The sequence below is a fragment of the Hemitrygon akajei genome, chromosome 24 (assembly GCF_048418815.1).
Source record: "Hemitrygon akajei chromosome 24, sHemAka1.3, whole genome shotgun sequence".
Lineage (NCBI taxonomy): Eukaryota > Metazoa > Chordata > Chondrichthyes > Myliobatiformes > Dasyatidae > Hemitrygon > Hemitrygon akajei.
This window is the reverse complement of record NC_133147.1, coordinates 8,316,043-8,338,832: the sequence shown is the minus strand read 5'-3', so window position 1 is coordinate 8,338,832 and position 22,790 is coordinate 8,316,043. Positions and strand designations below refer to the sequence as shown.

General features: G+C 45.6%; 1 protein-coding gene across 1 annotated transcript in view; it reads left to right on the top strand.

Moving 5' to 3' along the window:
• Window positions 1-22,790, top strand: part of myom3 (myomesin 3) — a 123,515-nt gene that overhangs the window by 34,534 nt on the left and 66,191 nt on the right. Inside the window, exons 10-15 of the mRNA XM_073028296.1 lie at window positions 5,890-6,031; window positions 9,516-9,715; window positions 11,242-11,292; window positions 13,627-13,754; window positions 20,013-20,196; window positions 21,285-21,459. Of these exons, the coding sequence (XP_072884397.1) occupies window positions 5,890-6,031; window positions 9,516-9,715; window positions 11,242-11,292; window positions 13,627-13,754; window positions 20,013-20,196; window positions 21,285-21,459 (880 nt within the window). The remainder of the gene's footprint in view (window positions 1-5,889; window positions 6,032-9,515; window positions 9,716-11,241; window positions 11,293-13,626; window positions 13,755-20,012; window positions 20,197-21,284; window positions 21,460-22,790) is intronic.

The following is a 22,790-nucleotide window of genomic DNA, read 5'->3' as shown; positions in this document are numbered from 1 at the left end:
AGCAGTTTCAATGGGCCAAAGGGTCTCATTCTACTCCTGTGACCTGTGATCACTCAGTTGTTCTGATGATTTACTGATCAGTTTTTTTTTTGGGTTGCGATACAATCTTCTTATTTAAATTTACTGAAGTTATATCAAAATTGACACAAATAAAGAACACTTCAGTCTTCAGGTTTCAGTAGCATCAGACTTTCAATAAAATGTTGATAAACTCCTAAAGACTCCTAAGTGCCCGGGAATGTACTGTAGTGGCAGGGACTGGGTCCGAGAGTGAGATATGGCTGATTTAGGCACTGGAACAGATTGAAAAGGTCAGAGTGTCAGGGCTGGAGGAGAGGGACAGGCTGGAGTTCAGCTCACTGCTTGTGAGGTTTACTGAGGCTGTGGCCTGCAACCACCGGGCTCCTGGATCAGTTATGACTGGCTTCATGGCTCTGGACTCACTTTCCTGAACTTCAGTTCGAAATGCTATTTGCGTACCTGTTGTTTGCACGGTTTGATTTCTGTTCCGCACATCGAGTGTTTGACAGTCTTCTCGTTAATGGACTCTATTGTGTTTCTTTGCTTTGTGGCTGCCTGCAAGAAGATGAATCTCAAGGCTGTATCTAGTATACATACTTCGATAATAAAAGCATTATGCAAATTATAAATAGATAGATAAATACTTTATTGGTACCAGAGGAACTTACAGTGTCACAGTAGCATTACAAGTGCACAGATACAAATATTCGAAGAGAAGTAGAAGGAATAAAAAAAAGTTACCACGAACTGTCTAACAGGAGGGTTCATCACTTCCCCGACTGTAGGTTGACTCATTATAAAGCCCAATGGCTGAGGGTAAGAATGGAGAAGCTCAGTTTGTCTTGGTCTACTGTATTACTAAAAGTGCTCCTCTGTTCAGCCAAGGTGACGTGCAGAGGGTGAGAATTGCCAGGATTTTCCGTAGGGTCTTTTGTTCGACCACAGCTTCCAGTGTGTCCAGTTTGACTCCCATAACAGAGCCAGCCTTTCTAATCCGTTCTTTCTAGTATTGAGAACGTGTGTTTCAGAGTCCTTGAAATTGAGTCTATAGGTTGTACAATCAGTTCAGAGTTGAGATGAGTGAAGTTATCCAGGCTGGTTCAGGAGCCTGATGGTTGTGGGGTAATAACTGTTCCTGAACCTGGTGGTGTGGGACCTAAGGATCCTGTACTTCCTGCCCGATGGTAGTAGCGAGAAGAGATCATGGCCTGGATGGTGGGGTCCTTGATGATTGTACTTGGGGATGAGTTAGATCCAGCAGTGAGCACAATGAATCATTAAAAGTCAGCAGGTAACGAAGCAAATGGGCTCTGTCAGTGCTCTTGTATTGAGCTCCCCCTTCAGGATATTCTTCAAAAGCTGCACTTATCGTTCACCGTAGAAGAAAGCAAGACCTGAATGTTCGAGGCAATCAAGTGAAGATTGTTTAATGTCATTTCCTGTACACAAGTGTAAAGGAGAACAAAATCATTGTTACTCCAGATCTGATTCCTTTGAACATAGAAGACTGAGAGGAGATTTCATAGAGGTATACAAAATTAGATAGATAGATAGATAGATAGATAGATAGATAGATAGATAGATACTTTATTCATCCCCATGGGGAAATTCAACTTTTTTTATTATGGGGAGTATAGACAGGATAAATGCAAGCAGACTTTTTCCACTGAAGTTGGGTGGGACCACAACCAAAGGTACGGGTTCAGGTTGAAAGATGAAAAGTTTAAGGAGAACATGAGGGGAAATGGTCTTCACTCAGAGGGTTGTGAGAGTGTGGAATGAACTGCCAACACAAGTGGTGCATGCAAGCTTGATTTCAGCGTTTAAGTGAAGTTTGGATAGGTACGTGGATGGGAGGGGTATGGAGGGCTATGGCCCAAGTGCAGGTTGATGGGAGTAGGCAGTTTAAATAGTTGGCAAAGACTAGATGGGCTGAAGGGCCCGCTTCTGTGACTCTATGATGCAACACAATAAAAAACAATAGGATAAAGAATGAGATTATTGGTTGTCCGTCATATCCGACGATGACAGTTATATTTGTACAGTTCTGTTGTGTGATTGCAGGTGGCTGCTGAGGCCAAGTTGTGAGCGACCCAGACGTCCTCAGTAAGGACATGAAAACTGTGCTGGATCTGGAAGACGTCCAACATATAATTCTCCGTAACTTCTGCCACCTCCAACGGGATCCCACCACCAAGCACATCTTTCCCTCCTCACCTCTTTCTGCTTTCCACAGGGATCGCTCCTACGTGACTCCCTTGTCCATTCGTCCCCCCCATCCCTTCCCACCGATCCCCCTCCTGGCACTTATCCTTGTAAGCGGAACAAGTGCTACACCTGCCCTTACACTTCCTCCCTCACCACCATTCAGGGCCCCAGACAGTCCTTCCAGGTGAGGCGACACTTCACCTGTGAGTCTGCTGGTGTGGTATACTGCGTCCGGAACTCCCGGTGTGGCCTTCTATATATTGGTGAGATCCAACGCAGACTGGGAGACCCAACGCTGAACACCTACGCTCTGTCTGTCAAAGGAAGCAGGATCTCCCAGTGGCCACACATTTTAATTCCACGTCCCATTCCCATTCTGATATGTCTATTGTCAAGATGAAGCCACACTCAGGTTGGAGGAACAACACCTTATATTCCGTCTGGGTAGCCTCCAACCTGATGGCATGAACATTGATTTCTCTAACTTCCATTAATACCCCTCCTCCCCTTCTTACCCCATCCCTTAACTATCAATTTATTTATTTATTATTTTCCTCTTTTCTCTCTCTGTCCCTCTCACAATCACTCCTTGCCTGCTCTCCATCTCCCTCTGGTGCTCCCCTCCCCCTTTCTTTCTCCCTAGGCCTCCTGTCCCATGATCCTCTCCCTTCTCCAGCTCTGTATCCCTTTTGCCAATCAACTTTCCAGCTCTTAGCTTCATCTCTCCCCCTCCTGTCTTCTCCTATCATTTCAGATTTCCCCCTCCCCCTCCCACTTTCAAATCTCTTACTATCTCTTCCTTCAGTTAGGAAGGGTCTCGGCCCGAAACGTCGACTGTGCTTCTTCCTATAGATGCTGCCTGGCCTGCTGCATTCCACCAGCAGTTTGTGTGTGTTGCTTTAATTTCCAGTATCCTGCAGATTTCCTCGTGTTTAAGTAGTGGTTGTGAGTGTGGAGGGGTGGGTTAGTGGGTGGAGGGGTTAATCAGCCTTATTGTTTGGGGAAAGTAACTGTTATTGAGTCTGGATGCTGCATAGACCCCTCCCTGATGGGAGAGGGTCAAATAGTTCATGAGCAGCGTGCCGTGGTGTCAGGGTGAAGACAAGGACCTTGAATGCCAAAGGAATGTGTTGAAGAGAGGTTAGTAATGGGTGCCGTGGTAACACAGCCCTGATCTGATGAAGTCAATGGAAGTTTTTGCGATCTCTTCTGGGCAAGGTGTGACCTGTACAAAACGGATGGGTTACCCCTGAATCTGAGGGGAACCAATATCCTTGCTGGCAGGTTTGCTAGAACAGTTGGGGAGGATTTAAACTAAATTAGCAGGGGGTAGGGAACCAGAGTGATAGGGCTGAGGAGGGGGAACATGGATATAAGGAAGGCGGAGAGATATGGACATCGTATGGGTAGGAGAGATTACTCTTTGGGTATTTTTGATTTGCTTTTTAGCTGGTTCAGCACACCATTGTGGGCTGAATGGCCTGTTCCTGGGCTGTACTGATGTAATTTAGAAGAATTTAAGAGACGTTTATATTGACACCTAATTAAGGGGAGACATGAATGATGCACAGGCAGAGCACATTTAGTATGAGTTAGCATCAAGATTGACACAACATGATGGCTGAATGGCCTGTGCAGTTCTGTTCTGCTCTGTTCACGTTATTCTGATGGTATCAGATTAATTGTCACCAAAGATTGTTCTTCCTGCTAATGAAGGCAAAGCCTCCAGCTTTCCCGAGGTGGACCGTGATGAGAGGGAAGAGGAAAATGGCTGTGAGCACTTCAGGTGGATTGGCCACAGGAGTAAATGCCTTTTCTCCTCTCCTTGCATGTTCGAGAGTTTAACAAATACTTCTTGTGTAGAGATGCAGACATGAGATTCTCTCAATAACAGACAATGGTCTTAGTAAGCAGAAAAAAAATCATTCTCTGCTTATTATGATTAATTATAAACACTTTGTAATCACGTCTACGAGGAGCGCTGCCACAGTATCAAGACCAAACCATCCAGGCCATGCTGTCTTCTTGCTTCTGCCTTTGGGAAGGGGGGTACAGGAGCGTTAGGTCCCACACCACCAGTTTCAGGAACCATCAGGCTCCTGAACCAGAGGAGATAACTTCACTCACCTCAACTCTGAACTGACTCCATGATGTTCAGACTCACTTTGAAGGACTCTGCAACTTAAGTTCTCAGTATTATTTATTTACTTATTTTTTATTAATTTGCACAATTTATCTTCTTTTGCACATTGTGTCCGGTACTCCTGATGTAGCCTCCTCTACACTGGTGAGACCTGTCAGAAATTGGGAGATCACTCCTTTGAGCACCTGCGTTCCACCTGCCAAATGTGGAACTTCCTGGTGACCAAATATTTTAATTCCCATTCCAACGTGTCGGTCTATGGCCTCCTCTACTGCTATGATGAAGCTGCCTTCAGGGTGGAAAAACAACACCTTATATTCAGTCTGGGTGGCCTCCAATCTGATGGCTTGAATATCAATTTCTCCATCCAGTAAAAGAAATTCCCTCCCCCTCCCCTCTTCTTCTATCCCCACTCTGACCTTTGACTTCATCTCACCTGTCTATCATCTCCTTCAGGGTCCCTTCCTCCTTCCCTTTCTCCTATGGCACACTCTCATCTCCTATCAGATAGATAGATAGATAGATAGATACTTTATTCATCCCCATGGGGAAATTCAACTTTTTTTCCAATGTCCCATACACTTGTTGTAGCAAAACTAATTACATACAATACTTAACTCAGTAAAAAAAAAATATGATATGCATCTAAATCACTATCTCAAAAAGCATTAATAATAGCTTTTAAAAAGTTCTTAAGTCCTGGCGGTAGAATTGTAAAGCCTAATGGCATTGGGGAGTATTGACCTCTTCATCCTGACTGAGGAGCATTGCATCAATAGTAACCTGTCGCTGAAACTGCTTCTCTGTCTCTGGATGGTGCTATGTAGAGGATGTTCAGAGTTATCCATAATTGACCGTAGCCTACTCAGCGCCCTTCGCTCAGCTACCGATGTTAAACCCTCCAGTACTTTGCCCACGACAGAGCCCGCCTTCCTTACCAGCTTATTAAGACGTGAGGCGTCCTTCTTCTTAATGCTTCCTCCCCAACACGCCACCACAAAGAAGAGGGCGCTCTCCACAACTGACCTATAGAACATCTTCAGCATCTCACTACAGACATTGAATGACGCCAACCTTCTTAGGAAGTACAGTCGACTCTGTGCCTTCCTGCCTCTCCAGTCCTTTACCTTCCTACCCACCAGGATTCACCTCTCACCTTCCAGCTAGCCTCCTTTCCCTCCACCTACCTTTCTATTCTGGCATCCAGTTTCTATTTTCTGCTTCTATTCTTCCTTTCCAGTCCTGATGAAGGCTTTCGGACCAAAATATCAACAGTTCATTCCCTTCCATAGATGATGACTGACCTGCTGAGTTCCTCCAGCATTTTGAATGTGTTTACTTTTGCACATTGTTTGTTTGTCAGTCTTTATTTATGTATAATTTTTCATAAATTCTATTTCATTTCTTTATTTTCCTGAAAGGAAATGAATCTCAAGGTGGTATATGGTTCCATACAGGCACTTTGATAATAAGCAGTGTGACTAACTCACAATCGTGGCACTATCTTGCTCACACAGATGCCTCAGCAGCCGTACCTGGAGCAGCCGGCTCTCCTCTGGACGTGGAGTGTCAGGACGTTAACAAGGATTACGTGCTTGTTACCTGGGAGCCACCCAGCGCAGAGGGAAGGAGTCCAGTGACCGGTTACTTCATCGACAGGTCAGTGACGGGAAGTTCTGTCTGTCCAGTTGCCACCAGCGGCAGTGAATGGCCCCATTTATTCCTGGAAAATCGGCTTTTTCCGAGCGGACCTGTCTAAAAAGAAAAGGATTAGCATTTAAACTTTTAAGGAAACCTTAGATCAAGGGTTCCCAATCTTTTTTATGCTATGGACCAATACCATTAAGCAAAGGGTCCAGGGACCCCGGGTTGGGAACCAGTGTCTTAGATGATCACATGGATGAAATTAGATGGAGGGCTATGTAGGAGGGAAGGGTTAGATTACTTTACGAGTAGGTTAAAAGGCTGGCACGTCATGGTAGGCTGAAGGGTCTATACTGTGTTGTTCTATGTTCTATGTCACATGTGCATCGAAACACACAAGAGTCGTTTGCAACAATGACCAACACAGTCCAAAGATTTGCTGGAAATAGCCTACAATGTCTCCATGCTTCTGGATATTTCAAAGTTCAAAGCAAATTTATTATCAAAGTACGTATATGTCACCAGATACAGCCCTGAGATTCATTTTCTTGCAGACATACTCAATAAACCCATAATCATGATGGAATCAATGAAAGGCCTCACCAACTTGGGTGTTCACTCAGTGTGCAGAAGAGAACAAGCTGTGCAAATACATAAAGAAAGAAATAATAATCATAAATACATAAACAACACGTACCGAGAACATGAGATGAAGTCTTTGATAGTGAGTCCATAGGTTGTGGGAATGTTTCAATGATGGGGTGAGTGAAGTTGAGTGAAGTTATCCCTTGTGGTTCAAGAGCCTGATGGTTGAGGGGTGGTAACTGTTCCTGAACCTGGTCCTGTGGGTCCTGAGGCTCCTGCACCTCATGGCAGCAGTGAGAACCTAGCGGTGGGATTCCTGACGATGGATGCTCCCTTCCTGCGACATTTTGTGTCGATATGCTCAGTGGTGGGGAGGATGTTATCCGCAAGGGACCAGGCTGTATCCATTACTTTTTGTAGGATTTTCCATTCAAGGGCATTGGTGTTTTCAACGTCTCTGGAATGTTGGAGGAAACTGGAGCACCTGGAGAAAACCCTCAGGGTAAGCGTACAAACCCTTTACAGAGTCCCGATCACTGCTTCTGTAAAGGATTACACTTGCCTCTATGCCACTGTGCCACCACACCAGAGGATACCAGGTACCAGAGGACCTACTTCATTGGCAGAACAGATGAAGATCTGGCAGGAGGAAGGTGTGTGAGGAAGCTAAGTGACAAATAGTGAATTCAGGTCCCCTGCGGTTGGTCGCCATTGACGTGACCAGTTGTGCGAGGGGCACTCCCAGGCTGGGAGCTGGCACTTGGTGGAGCTCCGTAGTGCTGTGGGTGGAGTTACAGTCAGCAACATATCCATGCGGATCACAGAGAAACAAATTTTCACATATAAAATTTCTCAGACAAGGTAATAATTTATTTGCAGTTCCAGGGAGTGTAGTGGTTAGTGCAACGCCGTTACGGCTCAGGGCATCAGAGTGCAGAGTTCATTTCCGGCGAACTCTGTAAGCAGATTTGTTCGTCCCTTCCGGTGTGTGTTTCCTCTGGGTGCTCCAGTTCCTTCCACAGCCCAAAGATGTACCGGTTAGTAGGTTAATTGGTCATTGTATAGAAGTATAGCAGACTGAGAGGGGATTTAATAGAAGCATTTTGAATGTTGAAAGGGTTGGACAGAGTAGATGTGGAAAGGCTGTTTCCCTTGGTGGGTGAGTCCAGGACAAGAGGCCACAGTCTTAGAATTAGAGGGTACCCATTTAAAACAGAGATGAGGGGAATTATTTTAGCCAGAGGGTCATGGATTTATGGAATTCGTTGCCACATACAGCTGTGGAGGCCTGATCATTGAGAGTGTTTAAGGAGGAGATTGATAGGTATCTAATTAGTCAGGGTATCAAGGGATATGGGGAAGAAGTCAGAAATTGGAACTAGATGGGAGAATAGTTTAGCTCATGGTGGAGTGGTGGAGCGGACTCGATGGGCCGATTGGCCTACTTCTGCTCCTTTGTCTTGTGATCTTGTAAATTGTCCCGTGATTAGGCGGGGGTTAGATCGGTGGGTTGCTGGGCAGCGAGGCTTGATGGGCCAGAAGAGCCGGTTCCACACAGTATCTCCAAATAAATAAATAGGTGAACCAATAAATAAATCACAAATCAATCAATCTCCCCTCTCATCTGCCAGCTTGTACTGCACTCACTCCTCCAAACTTCTCATTCTGGCTTCTGCTCCCTTCCTTACCACTCCTCATGAAGGGCCTTGGCCCAAAATGTTGACGGCTTATCCATTTCCATGGACGCTGCCTGACCTGCTGAGTTCCTCCAGCATTTTGTATGTGTTGATAAAGAAACACATCTCCGACTGTAGCACTAAAGACATTATGTTGTAATGTCACACATTCGACACCGCCATTGAAATGGTTAATGCAACAGACAATCTGCTGGAGGAACTAAGCAGGTTGAGCAGCATTTGTGGAGGAGAAAGAAACAGTCAAACCTCTGGGCTAAGTCACTTTGACCTGACCCTTTGAGATTCCTGGGCCCCTACAGACACTGCCTGACCTGCTGAGTTCCTCCTGCATTTTGTGTGTGTTGCTCCAGATGCTGAAGGTCTGGGCCAGGCAGCGTCTGCCGAGGGAAAAGGACATGTGAGGTTTTGGGATGAAACTCTTCATCAGGACTGGAAGACAGGAGAGGTAACCTGAATATAGACGAGGGTTGCAGCATGAGCTGGCTTTCTAAACTGCTTACCTTTCAGTCCAGATGAAGGGGCTCCACCCAAAACATCAACTGTCCATTTCCCTCCACACACTGAGCTCCTTCAGCAAAATTGTAGAAAAATACAGCACAGAAACAGGCCCTTTGGCCCTTTTAGTCTGTGCCGAACCACTTAAACTGCCTACCCCCATCGACCTGCACTGGGACCATAGCCCTCCACACCCCCATCATCCATGTACCTTTCCCAATTTCTCTTAAACATTGAAACTGGTCTCCTCCTACCTGAGTGTGGCCTCATCGTGACAGCAGAGGAGGCCATGGACTGACAAGTCGGAATGGGAACAGGAAGTTGAATTAAATGTGTGGCCACTGGGAACTCCCAGTCTCCTGACTTCTTCTCTTCATGCCCAGACCAATCAAGAGTCTATCGACCTCTGCCTTAAGTATTCCCAATGTCTTGGCCTCCACAGCCACCTAGGCAAACACGTGTGGGTTAGGCGGCAAGCACATACGGGTTAGTGGGATGAGTGTAATTGGGCAGTGTGGGTTCATTGGGACAGAAGGGTCTATTACTGTGCTGCATCTCTAAATAAAATAAAATCAGTACAACCGCGAGGTCACCAATGGTAGGCAACAATTCATCAATGCCATGTCAGTGAGATTGTTATCTGCGTCACTCTACATCTGTTGGAGTCATGTCAATGAATTTCTCGGCTATGGAGACTGGTGTATTTTGATCTATAATTCTAGGAAGGAGGTGGGGAGTGACGAGTGGTTGACGTGCAATGAAACCCCCGAGAAATTATGCAAGTTTCCCGTCCTGGGTCTCTTGGAAAACCGAACGTATCAGTTCCGTGTCCGGGCTGTCAACAGCGCAGGCATCAGCAGACCGTCACGTGTGTCTGAGCCAGTGACCACGGTCGATACTTCAGCTGCAACCAGGATAATGTGTACGTATCTTCGACAGAAGCAACCTTGTTTTGTCGGTCATAGAACACCAGAGTTCAGGAGCAGGCTCTTCAGCTTGTTCAGTCCGTGACAAACTATTATCCTGCCTAGTCCCATCAACCAGCAACTGGACCGGAGACCTCCATCCATGAACTTATCCAAACTTTTCTTAAATGTTGAAATCAAACCCGCATCCACACTTGCGCTGGCAGCTCGTTCCACACTCTCACCACCCTCTGAGTGAAGAAGTTTCCCCTCATGTTCCCCTTAAACTTTTCACCTTTCACCCTTAACCCATGACCTCTAGTTGTAGTCCCACCCAACCTCAATCGAAAAAGCCTGTATACCTTCTCTATACACCTTATTATGTTGTATACCTCTATCAAATCTCCTCACATTCTCCTGCGCTCCAGGAAATAGAGTCCTAGCTTATTCAACCTTTCCTTATAACTCAGGCCCTCCAGTCCCAGCAACATCCTTATAAATTTTCTCTGTACTCGTTCAATCTCAAGTCAAGTCACTTTTTATTGTCATTTTGACCATAACTGCTGGTACGGTACATAGTAAAAACGAGACGTTTTTTGCTATCTTATTGACATCTCTGAATGGAGTGATTTTACATGGATATCTCTGTACCTGCGATTTCTTTCTTTATCTAGGGGATGCTTACAAAATGCAAGCAGGCATTTTCCACTGAGGTCGGGTGAGACTGCAACTAGAGGTCATGGGTTAAGGGTGAAAGTTGTGTAAAGTTGAAAGGAAACATGAGGAGAAACTTCTTCACTCAGAGGGTGGTGAGTCTGGAATGAGCTGCCAGCACAAGTGGTACACATGAGCCCAATTTCAACATTGAAGGGAAGTTTGGGTAGGTACATGGATGGGAGGGGTTTGGTCCAGGTGCAGGTCGATGGGAGTAGGCAGTTCAGCATGGAATAGATGGGCTGAAGAACCTAGCTCAGTGCTGGAGTGTTCTATGATTCTTTGGATGGGAGGGGTATGGAGGGTTATAGTCAAGGTGTAGGTCAATGGAACTAGGCAGAGTAACAGTATGGCACAGTCCAGATGGGCCGAAGGGTCTGTTTCTGAGCTGTAGTGCTCTAGTGACTCTATGTGGGTGTTGCTGGGTTAATTGCCCATCCTTCTGGTCACTCCTAGACCTGCTGTCATCCCTGTGATGTGGCCTGGCCCATTGTGCTCCTGGCAGCTGTTGCAAGGTTTAGACTCGATGACAAAGTATCTCAAGGTCAGGATGGTGTCCGACCGGCAGTGTAGCTCAGAAGCTGCTGCCCTTGTCCGTTCAGCGGAGAGTGGTCATGGGTTCAGCAGGTACCACAGAAGAAGACATGGCAAGGGACTGACTGGCATGCAGCTCTGGTGAAGGGTTGGGGTGGACCGTAAGTCCGACCCAGGTCATGGAACATGCATGGGTGAGACTGACATGCTGCTAACTGATTGTCGTTCTGCCTTCATAATGGTGATTTCTTACCAGTATCCACTGATGAAAGGTTCTCTCATTTCACACCCACAGATATCCAGACCGACAGAGGTGAGGTTGTGATTACCAAAGACGAACTTGAAGGTAGGCTTCGATCAGTAGAGCTATGGGGGGGGGAGGTCGTCCCTCTCAGAGCAGCAAGCAGCCCTGTCTGCTTGTGACGGATTCGACAGAGTTACACACACAAAATGCCGGAGGAGCTCAGCAGGCCAGGCAGCATCAACGGACAGCAATTAGATAGTCAATGCTTTGGGCTGACACCATCCATCGGGACCGGAAGGACCACTCTTTATTCCTCTATGCTACCTGACTTGTTGAGTTCCACAAGCATTTTGTGCGCGTTGCTCTGGATTCCCTCTGTTGTAACTGTGAACAAAATCACCGACCGGAGAGACACTGAAGCCAGCGCACATAGTAGTGTTTCATTCTTCAACAGGCATCACATCGAGACGCTCTAGAAAGAAGATGCCTCCCGACCCAATAGTAATGATATTTTTTATATGCTAAAGGTCAAAGGTAAATGCAGGATAATTCTTTAGTTACAATATATCTACAATGCTTCCTTTGAATTACATGTGATTTTCAAACACCCCCTGCTTTGCACTCTCACTCCGGACACCCAACATCAATCTTAATCCCCACTGCCTCTGGGCCCCGTCATGCGTATGATAGCATCCAAGGTCCAAGTCCAGTGTTTCTTGGTTTGCGATTGACCCTAACCTGCAGCTTCAGGAAGCCCACTGTTCAGAGCGGCATTTTAAATTCAATCAGCCATCCACATTCAAATCTGAAGGTTGGCTCGTGTTGAACTAAATATTTGCTATTTACCCTGCATTCAGAATACATTTAACACCCAGCATCTTCAGAATCTTGTGTGTTTTGATGGAATTAGCTAATTCCCTCCATTATTAATTTTATTTAGAACATAGAACATTGAAGCACCATTCAGGCTTTTCGGCCCACAATGTTATGCCAACATTTTAACCTTCTCTAAGATCAACCTAACCTTTTCCTCCTGCACAGCCCTCCATGTTTCGTCATCCATGTGCCTGTCTAAGAGTTTCTTAAATGTCCATAATGCCTCTTCCACCACCCCTGGCAGGTATAGTGGTTTCCAGGTACCCACCTCTCCCTGTGTAAAAAAACTTTCATCTGATAAATCACGTGTACTTTCTCTAATCACCTTAAAATTACCCCACCTCATCTACGCTTGGGGAAAAAGTCTCCAGCTGTCCACTTGATCTGTGCTTCTTTCCATCTTGTAAATGTCTATCAGGTCACATTTCATCCTCCTTCACTCCAAAGAGAGAAGCTCTAACTTGCTCATCCTTTCCTCATAAGACACATTCTCTAATCCAAGCATCGCCCTGGTAAATCTCCTGTGCACCCTCGCTAAAGCTTCTACCTCCTTCCTATAAGGAGGTGACCAAAACGCAGCACAATATTCCAAGTGAGGTCCAACCAGACTTACTATTGCTCCCTTTCTTCCCAGCATTCTGGGAGAGATCTCATGCGGCTCTGGGCATATATCCATCATCATCATTATTACGTCTTCTGACGTAGGCGATCGTGTCTTTCCGTGACCATGACTGTTCTCAGCAAATTTTTCTACAGAAGTGGTTTGCCATTGCCTTCTTCTGGGCAGTGACTTTACAAGACAGGTCACCCCAGCCATTATCAATACTCTTCAGAGATTGTCTGCCTGGTGTCAGTGGTCACATAACCAGGACTTATGATCTGCACCAATTGCTCATACGACCATCCACCACCTGCTCCCATGGCTTCATGTGACCATGATCAGGGGAGGAGATGGGGCTAAGTAGGTGCTGCACTTTGCTAAGGGTGACCTGCAAGCTAGCGGAAGGAAGGAGCACCTTACACCTCCTTTGGTAGAGATGTATCTCCACCCCGTCACCCATTAGCCAATATTAATCATTGTAATATCTTCAAATGTCTCCATCTTGGCCTTGATGTCCTCAGGGACTAAGACCTTCTAGGTTGAGATTCCATAGACAGGGATATTAGTAACATAGACAGGTACAATAATGGGAAAGGTTCCCAACCTGGGGTCCATGAACTCCTTGGTTAATAGTGAGGCTCCATGGCATAAGTAAAGTTTGGTTTAGAGTGAAATGGGCCCAATATGGCAAATGGGACTACCTTAGAGGGCACTCTTAGTTGGCAGGGACCTGATGGGCCGAGGGGCATTCTCCGTGCTCTATGACCCTATGACTCATCACTTTTGTGTGATGTCATTACCTCTCACCTCTGACCCAAATGGCTGACTGCTTATTTTGAGGTTGTGACCACTGGCTCCACACTCCATGGGAAATGCTATTCTGCATGTTCTCTGTCAGACCCCGGGGAATCCTGTTCACTTCAATTAAATGCTGAGAACTGAACCTTTATCTTCTCCAGGAGATGTCCGCATCCCATTGCCTCCAACCAACCTCCAGGTTTCCGAAGTCGGACAAACATACGCGGCTCTTTGCTGGAAGGAGCCAAGCCCTCGAGGGAGAGAACCCCTGACTTACTGCGTGGAAAAGGTGAAGGCAAAACCTCGTGGTCCAGCAGCCAGGTTGGACACCTGTTCACGTATCATTCAAAGGTTTTGACCTGACTAGTGGCAACCTTATTTCAGCAAGCGTAAAGCTGTGATCATTACGTTCTTTATTGTCCGGGAAGTGGGAAGGGAATTCCGATCTGACCCAAAAAGTAGTTACTGATCTCCTGTGCAAGTTAAAATGGGCCACATCTGACTAAACAGATCAGAGGTACATTTTCAGGAGGATGTTAATCCAAAGTCCCATCCAGATACATAAAATGCAAGAAGGTCAAGCAGAATCTATGGAGGGGAATAAACCATTGACATTTTGGGCTGAGACCCTTCATCAGGAATGGAAAGGAAGGGGTTAGAAGCCAGAATAAGAAGTTGTGGGGAGGTATGGATCACAAGCTGGCAGGTGACAGGCAAGATCAGGTGAGGGGGAAGATAAGTTGGTGGGGGAGGGGGGGTTGAATAAGAACCTGGGAGGTGATTGGTCAAAGAGGCAAAGGGCTAAAGAAGAAGGAATCTGATAGGAGAGGACAGTGGACCATGGCGGAAAGGGAAGAGGAGGGCCACCACAGGGAGGTGAAAGGCTGAGAGGGTAGCCAGAATGATGAATAGTAAAAGATACAAAAGGAAGTGGGGAGTAATTACTGGAAGTTAGAGAAATCACTGCTCATGCCAGACAGAATATGTTTAAGGTGTTGTCCCTACAACCTGAGTTTGGCTTCATCGTGGCAGTAGAGGAGGCCATGGACCGACATGTTGGAATGGGAAGTCAAATTGAAATGGCCTCCACCAGGAGATCACGCGTTTTGCAGCAGATTGAGCGTCGGTCCCCGACAAATCAATCCCTCCCCCCGTCTACATCAGGTCTCACTGTTGTGGAGGAGGCTGCACTGGAAGCACTGAATCAGTAGATGACCCAAAACAGATTGAAAGGTAAAGCATCACCTCACCTGGAAGGACTGAATGTTGGTGAGGGAGGAGGTGAAGGGGCAGGTGTAGAACTTGTCCCACTTGCAGGGATAATTGCCAAGAGGGAGATCGGTGGGGAGGAACGAGTGGACAAGGGAGTCAGATAGAGAGTGCAGAAAGTGGAGGGTGGGGGAGAGGGAAAGATGTGCTTAGTGGTAGGATCCATTGGACTAGTGGAAGTTATAGAGAATGATGTGCTGGGTGTGAAGGCTTCTGGGGTGGTAGGTTAGGGTATGGGGAACCCTGTCCTTGTTATGTGATGAGAGTCTGGGGGCAGTGTGGATGTCTGGGAAACGGTGGAGATGCAGGTGGGGCCAGCATTGATGGTGTGAAAGGGAAAGTGTGTTCTTTGAGAGAAAGAGGATATCTCAGATGTCCTGGAATAGAAAGCCACATCTGGAGAGCGGATGGGACTGAGATGGAGAGAAGGGAATAACATTCTTACACATGGCTGTGAGAGTTAGTGGGTTTGTAAAAAATGTCAGTGGATAGTCTATCACTAGAGATGGAGGCAGACTGAGAAAGGGGAGTGGATCAAAAGCAGTGTGAAAGATGGAGGCAACTCTTTCCATACTGCAGTTGTTGAAGCAGCGTAGAAAGAGTTGAGGAGCATTACTGGTGAAGGTTTGGAACATGGACTGTAAATGGACTGAGAGCAAGGCATGGCTGGGACCCAGGGCTACATCTTTTGTTTGGAGGAAGTGAGAGGAGCTGAAAGAGAAATTGTTGAGGGTGAGACCCAGTTCTGATTAACTTAAATTTGCAATAAGCTCCATTTAAGTTAAACAATGAAACCTTCCATTCACCCAAGCAGTCCATGTTGGCGCAACAAATAATCTTCTGTGAGAACTGAGTGGGTCGAGCAGCATCAGTGTGAGGAAAGGAATTGTTGACATTTTGGTCAGACACCACATCAGGACTGATTGTGGAGTTCGACCTAAAACATCGACCAATTCCTTTCCCTTCCACAGATGCTGCCCGACCAGCAAGTTTCTCCAGCAGACTGGTTGTCGGTGCTCCAGATTCCAGCAACTGGGACCTGTTGGCCTTTCTTCTCTCAAGGGCTGTGAGGCTCACTTGGTTCCCATATCCCTCGAATTTGGTCGAGCACGTGAGTCTCTCTGGCCTTCTCAGCTGTCCCAAAGGTGGAAGAGCACCACTGTGAAGCAGGAGAAGCAGCTACTAAACCCTCAGCCAACATCACCAGAAGACAGTTCATCATGTGATAGTCAGAGGCTTTGTCCCAGGGCCTGCGTGAGAGGGAACAGGCTTAAGGTGCTTGGAAGGAGATATCAGGGGTAAGTTTTTTACGCAGAGAGTGGTGAGTGCGTGGAATGAGCTGCCGGTAATGGTGGTGGAAGTGGATACGATTGGGTCTTTTAAGAGACTCCTGGATGGGTACATGGAGCTTGGAAAAATAGAGGGCTATGGGTAACCTGAGGTAATTTCTAAAGTGTACATGTTCGGCACAGTTTTGTGGGCCAAGGGGCCTGTATTGTGTTTTTTTAAATGTTTCTATGTTACCATCATTTTGTCCTTTCTGTGGTCCTGTGCAGAAACTGAGATCACATTTCCTATGTTACAGTCTAGGCTGGTTCCTTAAGGCTGTTATAGCCGGGGATAGTTGTGGGGATAAGATCTCTTCACGTATTAAATGCTTCCAATAGTGTGCATCCCATATAGCCTCTGACAACCAAGTCCAGATCCTGGTCTTCACGTGGGGCTTAGCTACTAATACCAGCTGAAACATTTCTACCGACAGGAGAAGGAGAAAAGGCAGGTTACTGAAACCTTAAAGCCAGTCACTTCGGGCAGACGGGGCTTGTCAGCCATGTTTGGCAGCCCATCTAGGAGAAGGAAAATTCTGATCTGAAACCTCCGCTGCTTTGCGGCTATCCTTTCCCATGGGGAAGGCTTCAGGAGTAGACCCCATGGAATAATCTGGAGCTGGAGTCCCTAAGGCAGTCCTACAATGAGTTCAACGCTGACTGGGACTCCTGCAACATGACCGGTGCCAAACTATATCGGTCTCCGCCATAGCTTTGGATTTAACAGCTGCATGGAGGGGCAGGAGGTGGGGGTGGTATGCTACATGCACACAGCTTGCTCTCTATATCCTATTGCCCTGGCTTGTGTACTGGTCTGCGTATCACATAGACAGCTCAGACACAATATCCATGATCGATCCTGACTAACAAAGGGCTTCAAACAGGCCGCATCTCATAAACTTCTTCAATGACCACAAATTGCTCTGGGATGATTTGAGTTTCTGAAAGGTGTTCAGAGAAATGGAAGCTTTGCTCCCTTTCACTCAGACACCCAGGGCGGGAATGTTGAGTTCTTGGATTTCACAGCCACAAGTTCCCCAAGTAACCTTACAAATGGCCGGAGCCCCAAGTTTGTTAATCTCTGTAAGTTTGCTGGGAAAATCAAAGCCCTGCTGTCTGCGAATCTGCTAGACTACCAGAAGCCAGCGCTGGGGTTGGGAGACTGTCTATGTGCAGGGTGGATGGGAGGACATGAGGGCGGAAAGGGGCTTGTTTTGCTGTTGTTGTTTAGTTGTTTGTTGTGTCCTATGTTGTTCTGCCGAGCATTGTGGGTAAGCTATGTTGGCGCTGGAATGTGTGGCGACTCTTGCAGGCTGCCCCCAGCACATCCTAGGTTCTATGTTTCCTCTAAGCTGTGTGCATGTGCGCCCACACACGTTTTTCAACCAGAGCACAAAGGAAATTAATGTGCACACAAAAGGTTAGTTACTTGAAATAATGTGGTAATTAATAATTATACTTATTGAAAATAATCTTGTAGCTAAATGTTTCTGTTAACTAGTTAGTCGGTTTTTCAAACACCACAATGCACATCAGTAATTACGTCACCTCACCTTTCCTGTTCTGGTTTGTACAGCCGCGTCACGGCGGCAGCCATCTTTGGCGGACAGTGTTCATATCGTAAGGTTTACAAAGATCTGTTTCAAATCCTGTAGATAGCTTACAAAGTTTTTATTGGAAAAAATATTGATTCACTATGTCGAATTCAAAAGAAGCGAAGGGTATTATGTGCAAAAGAACTGCAAATTTGTTTAAAGTTGAATGGCTTAAAAAAATAGTAGAAACTGCTATACCAAAAATGTCACAGTTGATACAAGTTCACTGTTGACTTTTATAAATTGTCTTTGTATTCATTTAGATGAAAGGTTTCCTGAAGATGAGGTACAAGAATGGTCAGCTTTTGATTTCTCTGCAATTGCAGATTGTGACTTCACATTTGGCCATGAACAAGTTAATGCCTTATGTCTAAATATCATGATTTTCTAGCTGAAAATACTGCAATAGTTAGACAGTTTAATGATTTCAAATTTTCCGTGCAAGGAAAAATTAAATCCAAACTGATTTCAAACTTTGCTCAAATGGTGGCATTTGTACTTCGAAATGAACAGTTGTGCGACCTTGCACAGTTGATGGACTTTGGGAGAACCTTTCTTGCGTCTAGTGCAGACTGTGAGCGAGGTTTTAGCCTAATGAGTCAACTCAAAAACAAGCTGAGAAGCCGTTTAGGTGAATGTTATTTGGATATGTTAATGAGAATCAAAAGCTATCAATTGGATGGAAGTTCTATTAATCTAGATAGAGTTTACAAAGAATGGGTAAATGCCAAAGACAGGGGAGAGAAAACATATCTGAGTGACTTAAATATGTAAGTTGTTTTGTTGTTGTTCTGTGCAGTTTTATGTCAAATATTTTGTAAACCTACATAAACTGGGCCATGTGTACATTCAGTGCGCACATACTTTTGTCACAGGAAAAAAATTTGCACAACATAAGATTCTTGAGCACACTGACTACTAAAAATTAGATGGATCATTGCTTAGGTTGTGTTGGTTGTTAATGCAAATGATGCAAAGTAATATGTTTCAAAGTTCAAAGTAAATTTTATTATCAAAGTACATATGTCACCATATACAACTCTGAGATTCATTTTCCTGTGGGCATACTCAGCAAATCTATAGAATAGTAACTCCAACAGGATCAATGAGAGATCAACCAGAGTGCAGAAGACAACAAACTGTACAAATGCAAATATAAATAAATAGCAATAAATAATGAGAACAGGAGATAATGAGATAAAGAGTTCCTGAAAGTGAGATCATTGTGGACAAGTGAAGTTATCCTCTTTTGATCAAGAGCCTGATGGTCGAGGGATAGTAACTGCTTTTGACTCTGGTGGCGTGAGTCCTGAGGCTCCTGTACCTTCCACCTGATGGCAGCAGTGAGAAGAGAGCGTGGCCTGGGTGGTGGGGATTTCTAGTGATAGGTGCTGCTTTCCTACGACAGTGTTTCTTATAGATATCAATGCTCATGTGAGAAATAAGTCTGAATATCGACATTAAGCACTTACCACATCGTAGGAAATGGGGCAGGCAGGTTATGCCCCCATGAACATAGCTGATCAGACAATTTTGGCCGATCACATCTCCTGTGCACTCACCTTTACCTTGTACTGCTGCCTTCTGAGTATATACCCCTCTCCTTTCCACCCATTCCCTTACATTTCTGCCCACTCCCTCTTCCACCTGATGCCACCCTCACTGAAAACCCTTGGCTTTCTGCTCTTCCCAGTGCAAGGCCATCCATCCAAGCTGCAGAGTGCTTCCTGTTCATATACACACACAAAATGCTGGAGAAACTCAGCAGGTCGGGCAGTATCTTTGGAGGGGAATAAACAGTCGACATTTTGGGCCAAGGCCCTTTGACAGGACTGGAAAGGAAGGGGGATACAGCCAGAATAAGAAGGTGTGGGGTAGGGGGGGAAGGAGGACAAGCTGATAGGTGATAGGTGAGAGTAGGTGAGGGGGAAAGTGGGTAGTGATGCAGGAGGAGGGATTAAGTAAGAAGCTGGGAGGGGATAGGTGGAAGAAGTAAAGGGTTGAAGAAGAAGGAATCTGATAGGAGAGGAGAGCGGACCATGGAAGAAAGGGAAGAGGAGGGAAACCATGGGAGAGAGGGAAGGAGAGGGACCAGAGTGAAGTGATGAGCAGGTGAGGCGAAGAGAAGGGTTTAGAGGGGAGCCAGAATGGAAGAAGAGAGAAGAGGTAGGCTAATATTTTGATATGATGTTGGGAAGGGTGAGGAACCTATGATCATAACTGGATGGAAACCTCACCCAACTGGAACCAAGTCAGTCCATGTCAGAAAACCATTAGTCGATCTGTAACAACGGTTTTGTACGTGAATAACTGATTACAATTCATGTTTAGTCTTTCCGCTTTCTTCCTGTTTAGTCTGTGGCTGGAAGCAACAGTTGGCAACGAGCAAGCCTGGACATTACTGTGAGCTGCCCGAGATTTGCAGTCACTGACTTGGACAAGACGACGTCATACTGCTTCAGGGTGCGTGCCGTCAATAAGTACGGCATCAGCGAGCCATCCCGACCTTCTGCGGTCATTCGGTTTGGACAGACACCAGGTAATGTCTCACAGGCGTAGAGGCTATCAGTTGCCAGGTCTCGTCACTGGGACAGCGAACTGTTTACTGTCTACCTGTGCTATGCACTTTATGCATTTTGAGTTATCTTTTATTAACTTATTGATGGTAATATTTTGGTTTAAGTGCTGTGTGTGATATATATCATGTGGCTGCACCGTGGTCCTGAAGAACATTGTCTCATTTGGTTGTACAGTCAGGTGACAATAAACTTGAACTTGAACTTGTTCAGTCCATTGTTGTTAGAGGGTGAAGCCAAAGTAAATGAAAAACTGGGTTATGATTGTTACAGCATGTACTGAGAAAGTGTAAACAGAAACTTGTCTTACATACTGTTCATGTAAATCAAATCACTACACAGTTCTTTGTGTTAGTTGTCTGTACCATTCAGCCAGGTTTTCTAAATAGATGAAAACAAACTCAGAGTGGATCAAATTATATGCGCATTTATTACTTGCAAGGGTAGACTACCTCTACTGTCCAAGTCATTGGTAGATAGCTTCAATCTAACAGCTCAAAACAGATCTTTTTTTATATGTTTACAGATTCCAGTAGTCATCAGCTTCATGTCCATGAGGCCATTCCATCCCTTAACTGCATTCCTGCTTCATCTTCCATGATGAAGATTTATCTTGCATGAGCCCAATTGTCACTCTCCTTGGGTCTTCTCCACCCAACAGCTACATCCTGTGCTTCTGCTTTTAATCATGCAATGTCCAAACACTTCCGGCTCCAGGTCATGTACTCTTGCGAGCTCCTTATCCAACTACAGCTCGGGGTGTCAGAGTCTGGGGTTCAATTCCAGTACCGTCTCTAAGCATTCCCGTGTGCTCATGGTGCTCCGGTTTCCTCCCACACTCCAAAGACGTAGCGGTTCATAGGTTAATTGTCCTGTGATTAGGCCCGGGTTAAATAGGTGTGTTCCTAGGCCATGGTGTATCTCTAAGTAAATAAATAAATTCATTACACAGCACACTGAGGTAGAACAAGGTCTCTCCCAGATCCAGCAGGTCACCACTGGAAGCTCTACTTTGGACAACCACTAACTGTGTCTTTCTTCTGCTGTCCAGCTCCTCCATCTCCACCACACAGCATTGTACCTGTCCGAGACACAAAGACGTCTGTGGCCGTTCTGTGGGAAGGCCCTGAAGATGAAAGTGAACTGATGGGTTTCTATGTGTATGCTTGTCAAGTTGGGACCAACAACTGGGAAATCTGTAATAACAAGCCTGTGAAATCAAAGAGGTTAGGAGAAATTTATTTCAGTCTAATCAAACCAGGTCAGTGTAATCCGTGAAGGTTTGATAGTAAATGGGATGAAAGTGTTGTTTCTCCATAAGACTCAGGAGCAGAATTAGTCCATTTGGCCCATCGAGTCTGTTCCACCATTCCATCATGGCTGATTTATTATCCCTTTCAGCCCCATTCTCCTGCCTTCTCTCCGTAATCTGTGATGCCCTGACTAATCATGAACCTATCAATCTCTGCTTTAAATATATCCAATGACTTGGCCTCCACAGCTGTCTGTGGCAAAGAGTCACTCTCTGGCTAAAGAAATTCATTCTCATCTCTGTTCTAAATGGGCATCCTTCTGGACCGAGTCTATGCCCTCTGGTCCAAGACTCACCCACTATAAGAAAACATCCTCTCCCCCTCCGCTCTGTCTGGGCCTTTCAACATTTAATAGGTTTCAGTGAGATCCCCTCTTACTCTTCTAAACTACAGATAGTACAGGTCCAGAGCCACCAAACGTTCCTCATACATTAAACCTTTCACTCCTGAGGTCATTCTCATGAACCTCTTCTGGACCCTCTCCAATAAATGGATAAAACATTGATCTGTGTTCTTTGGAGTTTGGAAGAATTGAAGGTGAACCTCATCTATATTGTTGCAGTTTTTTGTGAACGGTGCTTATATGATGGCATGTTCCTGTGATTTTGCAGCGGGTACAGGTCCATAATTCACTGAAAGTGGTGTCACCGGTAGGTAGGATCGTAATGAAAGCTTTTGACACATTGGCCTTCGTAAGTCAAAGGATTGAGTACAGCAGTTGGGATGTTATGTTGAAGTTGTATAAGACATTGATGAGACCTAATTTGGAGTATTGGTTGCAGTTCTGGTCACCTACCTACAGGAAAGATGTAAATAAGGTTGAAAGAGTACAGAGAGAATTCACAAGGATGTTGCCGGGTCTGGAGGATCTGAGTTATGAGGAAAGATTGAGTAGGGTAGGGCTTTATTCCTTGTAACACAGAAGATTGAGGGGAGATTTGATAGGGGGATACAAAATTTTGAGGAGTATAGGTAGGATAAAGGCAAGCAGGTTTTTCCCACTTAGTTTTGGGACTACAACTAGAGGTCATGGGTTAGAAACATAGAAACTTAGAAAACCTACAGCACAATACAGGCCTTCGGCCCACAATGCTGTGCCGAACATGTATTTACTTTAGAAATTACCTAGGGTTACCCATAGCCCTCTATTTTTCTGAGCTCCATGTACCTGGCCAGGAGTCTCTTAAAAGACCCTATCGTATCTACCTCCACCACCATCGCCAGCAGCCCATTCCACGCACTCA